We start from the raw sequence: 13,611 nt of genomic DNA, 5'->3' as shown, positions 1-13,611 counted from the left end.
GTGCAAAATCCCCTCCCAGCTCCTGCCGTGCCTCCGGATGGCTCCAGACTGTTCCTCTGAACTGCTCCGAGCAGCCCTGGAGCTGCAGCAAAGAGCTGGGGAAAGGCTCTGACACACCCTGAAACCCCCCAGACTGTTCCACACTGCTCAGAGCAGCGCTGAGGCTCCAAAACATCCCAGAGCTGTCCCAAAACATCCCTGACACGGTCCAAAATGTCTCCGACGTGTTCTAAACGTCCCTGAGCTGAATAAAACATCCCCGAGCTGAAAAACATCCCAGAGCTCGTCCAAAACTGTCCCTGAGCTGCCCTAAACTGTCCCTGAGCTGCTCTAAACCATCCCTGAGCTGTCCTAAGCATCCCTGAGCATCTGGAAATCACCTCTGTAGCCTTCCCAACTGCTCTACACCCTCCAAGCAGCTCTAGAGTGCACCAAAAATGTCCCTAAACACCTCTAAAACAACCTTTTAAAAATTCCTCTGAAATCTCAACCTCCAACATCTTGAAGCTGCTCTAGAAATGAGGTGAGTAAATAGCTCTGGAGGGGTATTTCTGTGGTGCTGGGTTGCTTCAAGGGGCTGTAAATCACCTTTGAGCAGCTCAGGCTCTGGAAGGACAGAGCTCTGGCCATTACTGAACCACTTGAACTGCTCAAACAGCTCTTGTGCTCCTCCAACTAGCCCTGAAAGGCACCAAGATGCTCAAACTGCCTCCAAGTAGCACTTGAAGCCCTCTAAACTCTCCTAAAACTCCTCGAAATAGCTGAAAACGGATCACAGAAAAGGTCTTGTGGCAGCTCTGAAGCTCTCCAAGCCTCCTCTGTGCAGCTGTGAAACTCCTTGAGTGCCTCAACAGCCTCCAAAAGGCCCTTGAAACCCCTCTGGACCTTTCTCATGGGCCTCTCAATGGGGTTAAAACTTTTTAATAACATCTGTAAACTCAAAATCAAACTAAACCCCCTCTGAATGACATCAGAGGGGCACAGGCAATCCTAAAACAACTCTAAAGCTTCTCAAAGACTCATAAAAAATTAATTAGAACTGCTCCAAAGCACTCCAGCTCTTCTGCCTCTCCTCTGAAAAGGGCTCTGAATAGCTTAAAACCTCTCCAGCCTTTTCAAAGCTTCTCCAGAAAAGTCCTAAAGCTCTGAAGGCCTCTGCATCCTTCAGAACAGCTCCAGACCTGGTCCCAGCCCAACCCAGCTCTGGCCCTTCCACCCAGCTCAGGGGGCTGAACACTGGGACAAACCTCAAGTCAGGTCTGGGCCACTCATGACAGGAAGGACCTGGAGGGGCTGGGGCGTGTCCAGGGAAGGGAACAGAGCTGGGGAAGGGGCTGGAGCCCCAGGAGAGGCTGAGGGAGCTGGGAAAGGGGCTCAGCCTGGAGAGAAGGAGGCTCAGGGGGAACCTTCTGGCTCTGCACAACTCCCTGACAGGAGGGGACAGCCGGGGGGGTCGGGCTCTTCTCCCAGGGAGCAGGGACAGAAGGGGAAACGGCCTCAGGTTGTGCCAGGAGAGGTTCAGGTTCAATATTGGCAAAATTTCTTCACAGAAAGGGTGGTCAGGCACTGGCACAGCTGCCTGGGACAGTGATAGGGTCCCCACCCTTGGTGGATGTAGCACTTGGGGACAGGGGTCAGTGGTGGCCTTGGCAGTGCTGAGGGACAGCTGGACTTGGTGACCTCAGAAGACTTTTCCAACCCAAATAATCCTGTGGTTCTATGAGCCAGTGGGCACTTCTGAATGCCCCTGTGTGCCCCTGGCCACAACCAAGGCCACCACGATCATGTCCCACGTGCCCTGGTCCATGCCCTTTGGCTCCTCAGCAGGGCGGGACCCAGCAGGACTCCATGGCCATGTCCCTCTGCCCCGTCCATGCAGGAATGGGCTCCAGCCCGTGGGGCTGTAGGAGGACCCTGGTGGAGAAGGGATTTCCAGTTCCCTCCTTCTCCATCTGCTGCCGATCCCGGGCCGGGGCTGGGATGGGGTTAACCCTTGGCAGCCGGGCTGGGAGGGAGGAGGGCCTCGGCTAGGGAGGGCAGTCCCAGTGCAGCCCTCATCCCTGCAGGACTTGCCGTGGGCAGAGCACCCGGGATGCTCCCGGGGAGCGCGGTGCCCAGGGATGCTCCAGGCGCTCCAGCATGGGACACAAGCCCTGGCAGGGACACGCCGGGAGTGGTGACATCCCAGCAAAGACCCCACACCCTGCCGGGAGACAGTGACACCAGCCCTGCCTGTTCCAGACCATTTCCCTCTTGCTCCAAGCTGGAAATTCCTGGCTGATGCAGAACTTGGGGAGGAAAGCCTGCTTGAAATCCTCTGCCCCTGGAGCCTGCCTGGGACCCCCCGCCTGCCTGGGACCCCCCAGCCTGGCCAGGCTTCCTCCCTACTTCTCCGGGACCTCCAGCCTGCCCGGTATCCCCCAGCCCGCCGGGGCCCCCAGCCTTCCCAGGAGCTCTCCAGCCTGGCCAGGAACTCCCCCCCCACTCTCTCTGGGACCCCCAGGGTGCCTGGGACCCCCCGTCGGGGGCTGCAGCATCCCCAGTGCCCCGGGATGGGGCGGGCGTGGGGAAACTGCGGGGGCCGGCCCGGGGGAGGCGGGGGGGGGGGTCTCGGGCCGGGGCGGGGGCGCAGGCAGGACCTCCCCCTCCCCTCCCCTTCCCCTCCCCTCCCCCGGTCGGTCCCCTCCTCCTTCCCCTCCCGCCGAGGGCAGCCGGCGCCGGCCCGTCCCGTCCCGGGGCTCGGTGGGCTCCGCTGCGCTCCCCGGCGCTGCCCGCTCCGCATGCGGGGGTCCCGGGTGGGCGGCAGCCCCGGCCCCCCCCGCCCCGTCATGGCCCGACTCTCGGTCAAGGACCACCTGGACGGGATCCTCTCCGACTTCGAAGGTGCGGCCGGGGCCGCGGGGCCCTCCACGGGGACCCCCGCTCGGGGCTGGGAGGAACGGGGGTGTCCCCCCGCGGGGGGAACGCTGCTGCCTGGGAGTCTTGGGGGGGGGTTGCCCCCCAAGGGCTGAGCATCGTGGGGGGTTGCACCCTCCCCGCCTGGAGGCTGATTTTGGGGGCGATGCTGCTGGCTGGGCTTTTGAGGGGGCTGGGGTGCCCCCCAAGGGGCGAGCATCGGGCACTGGGCTTCGGTCCGGGGATTTTGCTGGGCTGGGCTGAGGGTCGTGGGGTGGGCTGAGCATCGTGGGGGCCCCCACAGGGGGCTTGGTTTGGGGGGATGCTGAGCTGGGCATCCTGGGGGGCCTGGGGGATTCCCTGAGGTCTCCGCATCGTAGGGGGTTGCGCTTTCCTCGGGGGACTGGGTACTGGGGGCGGGGGGATGATGCCCCCGGGGGCTGCACATCGCGGGGAAACAGGACCCCCAGCCCGGGGAGATGCAGAGGGGCTCTCTCGGCTGTGGGATGGGCAAGGGGGGCTTCCAAGGCTGCAGGGAGGGGGGAAGGTGTGGGACCGCCCCGTGCTCGGGTGTCCCTGTGCGCGCTCCCGCGTGTGCGCGCTCCCGCCCGTGGGCCGGGGGCTGCGGGGGGGCCGGGGCCGGGGCCGGGCCGGGGGCGGGAGGCGAAACCCGACCCCGGGGCTGCTGCTGCCCTCGCCGGGGAGGAATGTGTGCACCTACCCCGGGCACCTTAACCCCACCGCTGCCGGCTGACACCCCTCAGCCCCCGCCAAAGCCCCGCATCCCCCCAAAACCCCCGGCTGAACCTCCTGCCGCCACTCCTTTCCCTCCCACCGTCTCCCGAGCACCCTGCCACCCCTCTGAATCTCCTGCTATCCCATCTTAACATCTTCACCTCCTGATACCCCACCTTCACCCCCTGCCATTCCCCTCACCCCCCAATCCGTCCCAAACCTCCTGCACCCCCTGCCCCTTCCCCCTCTGCCACCCTCCAAGCGCCTGCCGCCCCCACCTTGCCCTGCATCCCCTCATTACTCCGCTCTGCCCATCCCTCCGGACACCGTCTGGATGAGGCTGGGTCAGGGGCCAGAGGCAGGTTTGGGGTAAAAGGAGGCATTTTGGGCCGTAACAAAGCAGAGACATGGATGTGGGGAAGGGGTCGCCGGCCCCGTGACCTCGTGGCCCCCGGCAGCCCGGGCGCTGGGGCAGGGCTGGACCGGCCGCAGAATTACCTGCCCTGGGGAGAGCTGTGATTGGCAGCGCCCACACCCCGGCCTCTGACCCCTGCCCTACCCCGGGCACGGGGGCACCAGGGGAGGGGCTGGGGTCGGACCCGCAGCACCCCGCTGCCCCCGGCACCGTTGCTGAGGAAGAGGAGGGTGAGGGGGGCTGGTGCCAGCGGGTGGCTGCCGGGACAGGCTGGCACACGTGGGCCGCCCCCACGGAGCCCCCCGGGGGGACGCAGCCGCTCGGCTCTTGGCAGCGAGGCCGAGGGAGGCTCCGGGGGAACCTGGGCCCGCCGCGCTCTCCCGGCTGCCGGCACCGTGCGGAGCCCTCGGGCAGCGCCGGCAGCAGCGCAGCTCCCGGGGAACCTCCTGCGGGGCTGCGGGGAAGGAGGGGGCGGCTCCACCGTGGAGGCTTCGCGGGGGTCCCACCATGTGTGACACATGGTCCCTACATCCTCTGCCAGGCTCTGGAGGTGGTGCCAGCAGGAGCTTTGCTGGGGAGCCGAGGGGTCCGTGTGGGGCACGTTGGCACCCGGGGCTGTGCCGTGGGCTCGTGGCTGCTGTGGAGCCGCGTGGGAGGCGCAGCAGCAGCAGCCACCAGAATGGGCTGTGACAGTCCCTGAGCGTGGCGATAGCGCTGGCCCGCTTGCCACCAGTGGGCTCCAGGGTTAAGGCCCGGGAAAGGGCAGGAATCCCTCCCGCCGGCTGCCTGGATGGATGCAGGGGGAGAGGGTCAGGCGGGGATCCGGTTACTCGGCCGGATCCCTTTCAGGAGGAATAAAGCGGGCAGTGTGCTGCGAGGGGAGCCGGCGGCACCGGCCGGATAAAGCGGGGAACAATGATAAAACCCGCGGAGACAGCGCCGCAGGGCTGGGGAGGAGCTGGCGCTGGGCTGGGATCCTCGGTGGGACGGGCTCACAAGCAGGGGGCACCTCAGGGTGATGAGGGGACACACATGGGGCTGGCGAGGGGACGTGTGCTGTCGGGTACCACTCTCATGCCATCATCTCTCTGTGTCCCCAGCGCTCAAGAAGTCATTTGAGGCAGAAGATGGGGACGAGGCACTCGACTCCCCGCTGTCCCCAGGCACCGGCGAGAGCCACCAACCACTGCAACCCGGCCACCCGCCCCGCTTGGGCAGCGTCTCCGGCCCTAGCCCGGCGCCCAGCCCCGTGCTGCGGACCCGGCTCGGCACTGCCGGCCCCGGCATCGCCCGCACCGCCTCCTTCCAAACCCGCCAGGCCTTCGCCACCGGGCCGGGCAGTGACGGGGAGAGCCAGCGCAGCTCATCCTCCAGCCTGGAGAGCCCCGCGCCCACCGGGCCCCCCCAGCCCCCGGGCAGCCCCTCGGCCGTCAGCCCCGCCTTGAAGAAGGTCCCGTCCCATGGCAGTGTCTTCCCGGTGGAGCTGGATCATCCCCTCCGCGGGGCCGCCGCCAGCCACGGCTCTCTGCCTGCGCTGGACCTGCACATCGCCGAGGAACCGAGCCTGGGGACGCCGTGGGGCACCCCGAGCTCTGCACCCCAGCCTCGCACCCACCAGCCTTCCTCCTCATCCTCCTCCTCTTCCCTGCCCCCATCCGATGGCACAGAGACAGCCCCGGGGCTGCCCCCGCTCCCCGAGGGGCCGGGGGGGTGGGACCCGGCCCCCCGCACGGTGTCCCGGATGGTCACCCTCAGCGCCAGCCCCATCCCGTCCCGCCGGCCCCCTCCTCAGCCCTGGGGACAGGGACAGGGGGAGGCAGCCCCGGCTGAGGGGAGGCCCGAGGGGCTGCCACCACTGCCAGCCCCACAAGCTGCCACCTTCAGGCTGGTGTCGCAGCCGCAGACGGTGCAAGTGAGCTCGCAGCCCGCCTTCCTCGGGGGTCTGGTGGTGGTGCCGGCCCTGGGGACCCCTCCCAGCGCCGGCCTGATGGGACCACGGGGACCCTGCGTGGTGGCAGCGGCTCCCGGCGAGGCTGCGGACGGCAGCGGGGCAGCGGTGAAGCCAGACCACGGTAGGATTTGTTCTTGTCCCCATCCCCTCTCTCCATCGGGCCCCCCTGGGTTGCCAAAACCCCGCATGAGCTGATGCCAGGAGGAGTGTGGGGTGACAGTGACTTTAGGGACAGCAGCCCGTCCAGCTCGCTGCTCCCCCGTGCCGGGTCCGCGGGGCGTGTTGGCTGCGGGGGAGCTGAAGGAGCCGAGCTCGGAGCTGGCAGCGCTCCTGGCCCGCCCGTCCCCGCGGTGCCTGGCGAGCTGCCCGCTCCGCCCCGGCGCTAATTGTTTTTCCCGGCGCGGGGAGACAGGTCGGGACTCATGTGCCCATCGCGCCGAGCCCCGCGCGTGCCGCCTATCGCCGCGATCTTGTCCCGCGTCCAGCGCTTTCTTCCCCTCTCATCCCTCCTTGCTTGGCACGGGTCTGGATCCTGTTCCTCCCTTCCCGTGGGGCGCGGGAGGTGGCGAGGGGCCAAGGTGCACCGGGGCGTGCTCGGCGTGCGCTGAGCGCCGCGGGGAGCGGTGCCCGGCTCCCCGGCACGGCCGTGCCCTCGGCTCCAGGGTGGGCACTGCCGAGCCCGGGCCCGTCCCCAGGCATGGGGAGGGGGTAGCCAAGTGTCCCCCTTCCCTGCGACCGCTCCAGGAGGCCCGCAGGGCGCCGGGGTGACCGGGAGACGGCCGCCACCGCCGCTGTTCCCTGGTTGGGTGCTTGGGGCTCTTTGCCCGTCTCGCTGGGCTGTCGTGGAGCCGCCGTCGCCGGGCCCTAAGTACTGACGCGGCGAAGGCATCCATACATCTGCTACCGGCCGCGGTGAATCATCCCCCAGCAATGCCCGTGGCCGTGCTGCCCAGCCAGCCCGGCTGCCCCGCTGCCCGCGGCTCCCCAGGCGAGGGATGAGGCTGGGGACAAGCCGGGGTCATGAGGACACGGGAGAACAGAGCCTGAGGCTGAGCCAGAGAGGTTGGGACACTGAGGGACAGGGCTGAGACATGTGATAGGGACAAGGATATGGTGTTCAGGGCTGTCAGGAACGATGGGGACACAAAGGGACAGCAGTTGGGGTGGCACCAAGGTGACAGGGACATGGGGACATGGTACTTGGGTGATGGGGGCACAAAGGGAAAGTGCTCTGGGCTGGAGCGAGGTGACAGGGACACGGTGCTCAGGACCAAGCTGCAGTGATGCAGTTGTGGGTTCATGAGGACACGGTGCTTGGGGGCTAGCCAAGGTCACAGGGAGGCAAGGGACAGTGCTCAGGGCTGTGACAGGGACACGGTGCTCGGGGAGACAGGGAAATGGGGACACGGAGGTCGAGATGCAGCCAGGGTGACAAGGGGACAGTGCTCGGGACAGAGCCGTGTTGGTGGCCGGCAGCCGAGCGCGGCGTGCCCGGGCTGGGGGGACTCATGAGCCAGCAGGCAGTGGGTGGCACCGGCTGCCCTGCAGATGGCCCGGGACTGGCAGGGGGCTGGCAGACACTGCTCGGGCACAGCGGTTTCTCTGCCAGGAAGAGGTGGGAACGTGCTGTTTCCTCTGCCGGGAGGCCACCCCGGCCCCCAGCCTGTGACACCCATGGGTGGCCTCGGGGTGCCGTGGCACGGTGGATCCCACACCCCGTAGGAGGAAGCTCCGAGTGAGCCGCCGGCCGCCGCATTTCACTTCCACGCCGGGTCGCCCACGCAGGGCCCGGGGCGAGGAGGAGGAGGAGCGGAGGAGGAGCCGTGGGCCGCAGCCGCCCTCTGCCTTGCACCCCAGGAGCCATTTGGCCCCGGTGACCAGCTCTCGGCGGCAGCAGCCCCGGCTCCGGCCGGCTCGCCCAGGTAGGGATGGGGTGGTGGCAGCGGGCAGGGCGGTGTGCGGGCAGGGGGTGCTGCCTCCGGGGCTGGGCAACTGTCCCCTGTCCCCAGCAGTGCTGCAGGCGCAGGGTTTCACTCGATGGTTCACTTCTGCTTCTGCTCACTGTTGGTCCCCAGCCACCCCTACCCCGTCCCATGGCTCCCACGGCCAGATGGACGGGCTGGCTCCGAGTCTGGCTGCAGATGGGGACTGTCACCACTGTTCCTTTAGATCGTGTTTGGCACTGGGAGAGGCACTGGTGTTTCTGGGTCAGATCAGCTAGGCAGGTAGAGCTGTTTGGGTACATCCCCAAAACCTGCATACCTTTGCCAAAGGGGTCAGCTCCCTTGTGCTGGACCCAGAGCCAGCTCTCCCCATCCCATGCCCAGCTGCTTGGTTTGGAGCTCTGGTGAGCAGCCGGACAGGGAGCTCCTGTCCCAGCTCATCCTCTCCCAGCACCCTCCACCCTTGAAGCTTTATTACAGGCTTCGCGGGGAACTGGCCAATTAACCCTGCATCGGTAATTAAATCCATGGAGGAGACCACGGACCCGGGATTTCTTGTCCCTGTCTGGAAAATAAGAGCATCCGTGATGAGTGCTGGAACAGGTCTGGCTGCAGGAGCCATTTGCCCCGGAGCTCCGTGGGGATGCCAGAGAGCTTCCACGTGGCCACCCGGCTGCTGGCCATTTACCAGCGGGGCTTTTTCGCACTGAGGGCAGGGATAGGGGGGCTCTGGAGCCGTGGGGGAGGCAGCGGTGGCTGCAGCGCCCAGTGTCACCCCGGACGTGCTTTCTGGCTGTGGGTGTCTCCTTAGTTGCCGCTGGCAAGGGTGCAGGGCGGTGGCTGAGCCCCTGCGTGGGGGCTGCACCCTGGGAACCACCCCGGGCAGCTGAGGTGTGCAATCCCCAAATCGCCCCTGCTCCCTGCCTGTAGTGCCCAGCCACCCTGGATGGCTCCAGCGGCTGCAGCACTTGGCTCTGGATCTGTCCTGGCAACTGCCAAGGCTGGCAGGGGCTGGGAAGGGGGCCAGGGTGGGGGTACGGGGGGGCCGATGTCCCCCGGGTCAGAGGGCTGCAATAGTTGTCAGTGTCTCCTCTCTGATGGGGACCTCCCATTCCACGTCCCTGCCAGCCTGTGGATCACCCTCTTCGGACGGGTGGTGCCGGGTGCGTGGATCCCCGGCGGAGTGGGCATCCTTGCCTCCCCAAGCCCCCCCAGCCGGGTGTCACCGCTGTCATCAGGAAATCCGCCGCTGTTTCACCACTTCCGAGGAACACCCCGACCCAGGGGGCGCAGGGGGAGCTGGGACACGCGACACTGCTGTTCCCAAGCCTGCCATCGCTCTGGCACCCAGTGAGCACGGGGTGCTGGATGCCGGAATGCCGTTGCCATGGCAATGGGGGTGCTCATCTCCATCATCCCCTGGTAGCCTGGACTGGCTCAGGCCGGCCCCTGCCCGCATCCCCTTGTCCCCTGGTTGCGTGGCACATGGACATGGTCTCAGCAGGTCCTTCACAGCCTGGGCCATCGCAAGCTGCCGCTCCAGCCTCGCCGGTGCCAAGCGCCGGCTGGCACATACGGGGGAGGCTGCGGCGTGGGGGGACGCAAGCGCCGTGGGGCACTGCGGCAGTGGGGCGGGTGGCTCCCTCACAAGGACAAGGGGCCACCACCCCTTGTCCCACTCCGCCGTGCCGGGGCTGGGCACTGGTGCTGCTGGGGAGGGCGGGGGGCACAGGGCAGGGTGGTCCCCGGTGCCCGTGGGTGCCAGTGAGGGTCGTACCCAAAGCCAAGCACCCCCTCTCCAATTCAGTGCCACCGCAGCCACTCACGGAGGTGATGGGGACATAGTGAGGCGTGGGGGTGTCCTGTGCCATGCGAGGGGTCCCCATCCGTGCTGGCCTGGCTGGGAGGCTGAGCAGTGCCATGTGCTGGGTGGGCACAGCCGGCTTGGCACAGCTCTCCCCGCCCACCAGTCAATCGGCAAACGGGGCGCGGGGGCTTGGCTGCGGTGGGGAGGGGGCTGCGGGGGGCGGATATTGCCATGCTGGTCATGCGTGGGAGCCGCAGCCTCGGCGGAGCCGGGTTGGTGCCAGCCGGGAGCTGGCGGAGGGAAGGGGCCGGGCTGCGGCGCCGCCGGGGATGGGGGTGCGGATGGAGCCCAGGGGAACCCCCCGCCCGTAGCGGGGTGCTGAGCGAGGGCACCGCGGCGCCGAGGTAGGACCTGAACAATGGCCGTGCTGGGAAGCAGAAGGAGGAGGGGGAGGAAAGGGATTTGGGGCTGCCGCACAAAGCGCTGGGGCGGGCACGGGGCTCCGGTGGCCCCCGGGCTGGGGCACGCTCCGGGCACGGTGCCCCGGGCAATCTCCGCCTGTCCCTCGGGGCTCGGGGTTGTGCCGATGATTAGGCTGCACCCCCGGTGTCCCTCGCCCAGCAGTGCCCAAAGCCTGGGTGCACTGTGGGTGCACTGTGGGCTGGCACGTCCTGCCCTGGGGCCCCCCGGGTGTGCTGGGGCCGGAGCGGTGCTGCAGGAGGTGGCCCGGCCTGGGTGACCGTGTGGGCCGGGCAAAGGCTGCTGGCCGTGGCCGCCGTGCCCGATGATTGATCGCAGAGCAACCGGTGCCATCGTAGGGTCCGGGGGCACGACCACCCCAAAGATGCTCCTGGCACCTCCTCGGAGCCTTCGGCGCGGCGGGAGGGTGACGTGCCCGTGTTGCCATGCCGAGCCTCACCGGCTCCCAGGAATGTGCCGGGGGCTGCGTGCCCGCCAGCACGGCCGCTGCCGAGGCGACGCAGGGGTTGACACCGAGGGCTGGGCACCGAGGGTGGGCACCGAGGGGTCCAGGCTCACCGCCTTTGCCCACCCCGCGGTGCAGGGAGCAGCCTGGAGCCCGAGGAGCGCAGCATGGAGCCGCCGGCCGTGCCGGAGGAGGAGGAGGAGGACGAGGAGGGGGCGGTGCCCCTCTCCATGGCGCCCGGCCCCGTGGGATGCCAGCTCTTTGGATACGTGGGAATCGAAGCTGTGCTCGACCAGATGAAAATCAAAACCATGAAGACAGGCTTTGAGTTCAACATCATGGTTGTGGGTGAGCGCCGGGTGTGGGGTTTGCTCCTGGTTGGGGTGGGAATACTGGCTCTGATTCCACCATGCTAGGGGAAATAATGCTTTTAAGGGATTTTAAGAAAATTTAAGTGATTTAAACTGATTTAAGTTGCAAACAATTGAAAAGGAGTAGTATCCCATACCCCATAGCATAGTGATAGGTGAGCTCATCCCAACCTCTGAGATGCTTCCAAATGGATATTCAGGGGCTATTGCCTTGGGGAATAAATTTGTATGGAAGATAAACCAGACTAGCCCAATCTGGGATGCTCCCAGATGTGTACCAGGGGTTATGACCTCAGGGACCAAATTTGTTCCTGGGATAAAATGGACTATCCCAACCTCTGGGATGCTCCCAAGTGGATACCAAGGGGTTACTGCCTCGGGGAAGAAATTTATTTGGGGATAAACCAGAGTCATTCCAACCTCTGGGTTGCTCCCACATGGATATCAAGGTGTTACTGCCCTGGGGGACAAATCAGAGCTGTGGTGTCCCCTCAGGGCAGAGCGGGCTGGGGAAGTCCACCATGGTGAACACCCTCTTCAAGTCCAAGGTGAGCCGCAAATCCTCACAGCCCGGCCAGGAGGAACGCATTCCCAAAACAGTGCAGCTCCAGTCCATCACTCACGGTAAGGTCACCACCGTGGGCTCGTGTCCCTCCAGCCCTTGGGAGCGGCAGGGGATTGGGGTAGGAGTCTGAAGCTGCATTCACAGCCTCAAAACATACCCCATGCCTGGTCTCCTGCTTTTCCCCAATGCTTCCTCCTCCCTGACTCGTCTCTCTGCCCCACAGTCATCGAGGAGAAGGGGGTAAAGATGAAGCTGACAGTGACCGACACACCAGGGTTCGGGGACCAGATCAACAATGAGAACTGGTAGGACACGGGGGTGCAGGAGCCCAGCTCTGTGGGTGGCAGTTTAGGGTAGCAGCTGAGCTCAGACGCTGTCCCTCAACTCGCCATCCTCAGCTGGGACCCCATCATCAAATACATCAATGAGCAGTACGAGAGATACCTGCGGGAGGAGATCCTCATCACCCGCAAGAGGAAGATCCCAGACACTCGGGTCCATGGATGTGTCTACTTTGTCCCCCCCACAGGTCACTGGTGAGTCCCCAGTCATGGCACCATAGGTCATAGTGTCACTATAGGGTGGTTGTGTCACCCTAGGATGATGGTATGATGGTGGTGGGGTGACCCTGAGGTGCTGGTGGTGGAGTCTGGGGTGATAATGGTGGGGTGACCCTGAGGTGATGATGGTGGAGGCACCTCTAGGTGACTCTGGAGTGGTAGTGGTGGGGTCACCCCCCAGTGACAGAGGTGGGGACACCCTGGAGTGACAGTGGTCCTTGTCAGGCTGCGCCCGCTGGACCTGGAGTTCATGCGGCGGCTTAGCAAGATCGTCAACGTGGTGCCGGTGATCGCCAAAGCTGACACGCTCACCCTGGAGGAACGGGCAGAATTCAAGCAGCGGGTGAGGACAGGTCCCTGAGGGGCTGGGTCTGCCCCATGACCCCCCCAGCCCTGGCTCAAGCCCTGTATCCTGCAGATCCAGGAGAACCTGAAGACCCATGCCATCAGCGTGTACCCGCAGGAGGACTTCGACCAGGACCCCGAAGACAGGGCACTGAACGACAGGATTCGTGTGAGTGCCGGGATGCTGGGATGGAGGGGCAGCCCTGGGGAGTAGGGTCGGGGACAGGTGCCCTAGGGACCCCGGGGCTAGCAGAGCTTCTGTGGTGGCAGGAGAATATTCCCTTTGCCGTGGTGGGGGCGGACCAGGAGCACCAGGTGAACGGCAAACGAGTGCTGGGCCGCAAGACCAAGTGGGGCATCATTGAAGGTGAGCAGAGCCCCTCACACCCCCAGCCCTCCACAGGTGCAGGGAGCAGCAACCACAGGTGTGTCCTTGCCTGGGTGGGTGCTGAGCTGTGGCACGTGGCAGGGAGCTGTGCTCTGGTGTTACCCAGAGCGTGCCGGGGTCACTGCCCAGCCATCCCAGCATCACTGAGCCCTCCTGCCAACCCTGCCCCTCTGCCTTGCTTTGCAGTGGAGAACCCAGCGCACTGCGAGTTCCCCCTCCTGCGGGACCTGCTGATCCGGTGAGCAGGGGACAGGGTAGGGAGTGCTGGAGCCCCAGGGGGTGACAGCAGGGTCAGGGGATGACAGTGACATGATACCTTTCCTCCTCCTGCCACCCTGGGTAGGTCACACCTGCAGGACCTGAAGGACATCACCCACAACGTCCACTACGAAAGTTACCGTGTGCGGCGGCTGAACGAGAGCAACCAGCTGGGGCTGAGCCCCCTCAATGGGCTGCCAGGCAAGGGCGAGGCCAGCAGCCACCTCTGAGTCACCTTGTGCCCCCCAGATCACCACTGAACCCCCATGGCAGTGCCCACCCTTGCCCACCATGTCTGTGCCAGGTACCTGCCTGGGATGAAGAGCCCCCCCAAGAGTGCCCAGCTACCCTGACACGGGTCCCTCATCCCCAAGTTCTGCCATGGGCACAGACCCCCAGACCCTGTGTGACATTAAAGGTTAATCCAGAGCCTTCAACCTTCACCCTCCCGCT

At 65.7% G+C, this 13,611-nt stretch overlaps 1 protein-coding gene across 1 annotated transcript; it reads left to right on the top strand.

Moving 5' to 3' along the window:
- The first annotated feature begins 9,998 nt into the window (after positions 1-9,998).
- On the top strand, positions 9,999-13,601 carry LOC117003771 (septin-12-like). Its single transcript, XM_033074004.2, has 10 exons — positions 9,999-10,150; positions 10,810-11,019; positions 11,538-11,666; positions 11,831-11,912; positions 12,006-12,143; positions 12,393-12,510; positions 12,586-12,681; positions 12,783-12,879; positions 13,087-13,138; positions 13,244-13,601. The coding sequence occupies exons 2-10, from the start codon at positions 10,839-10,841 to the stop codon at positions 13,386-13,388; spliced, it is 1,038 nt and encodes a 345-aa protein (XP_032929895.1). The 5' UTR covers positions 9,999-10,150; positions 10,810-10,838; the 3' UTR covers positions 13,389-13,601.
- Positions 13,602-13,611: the final 10 nt, after the last annotated feature.

Source organism: Catharus ustulatus, chromosome 16 (assembly GCF_009819885.2).
Source record: "Catharus ustulatus isolate bCatUst1 chromosome 16, bCatUst1.pri.v2, whole genome shotgun sequence".
NCBI classification, from domain to species: domain Eukaryota; kingdom Metazoa; phylum Chordata; class Aves; order Passeriformes; family Turdidae; genus Catharus; species Catharus ustulatus.
The sequence above is the reverse complement of the archived record's forward strand: the minus strand, read 5'-3'. Positions and strand labels throughout refer to the sequence as shown.

Coding starts and splice junctions, on each gene's coding strand:
- LOC117003771 (XM_033074004.2), top strand. CDS start 10,839: ATGGAGCCGCCGGCCGTGCCGGAGGAGGAGGAGGAGGACGAGGAGGGG. Junction 12,144..12,392: donor GTCCCCCCCACAGGTCACTG/GTGAGTCCCCAG, acceptor GGTCCTTGTCAG/GCTGCGCCCGCTGGACCTGG. Junction 12,880..13,086: donor CAAGTGGGGCATCATTGAAG/GTGAGCAGAGCC, acceptor CTTGCTTTGCAG/TGGAGAACCCAGCGCACTGC.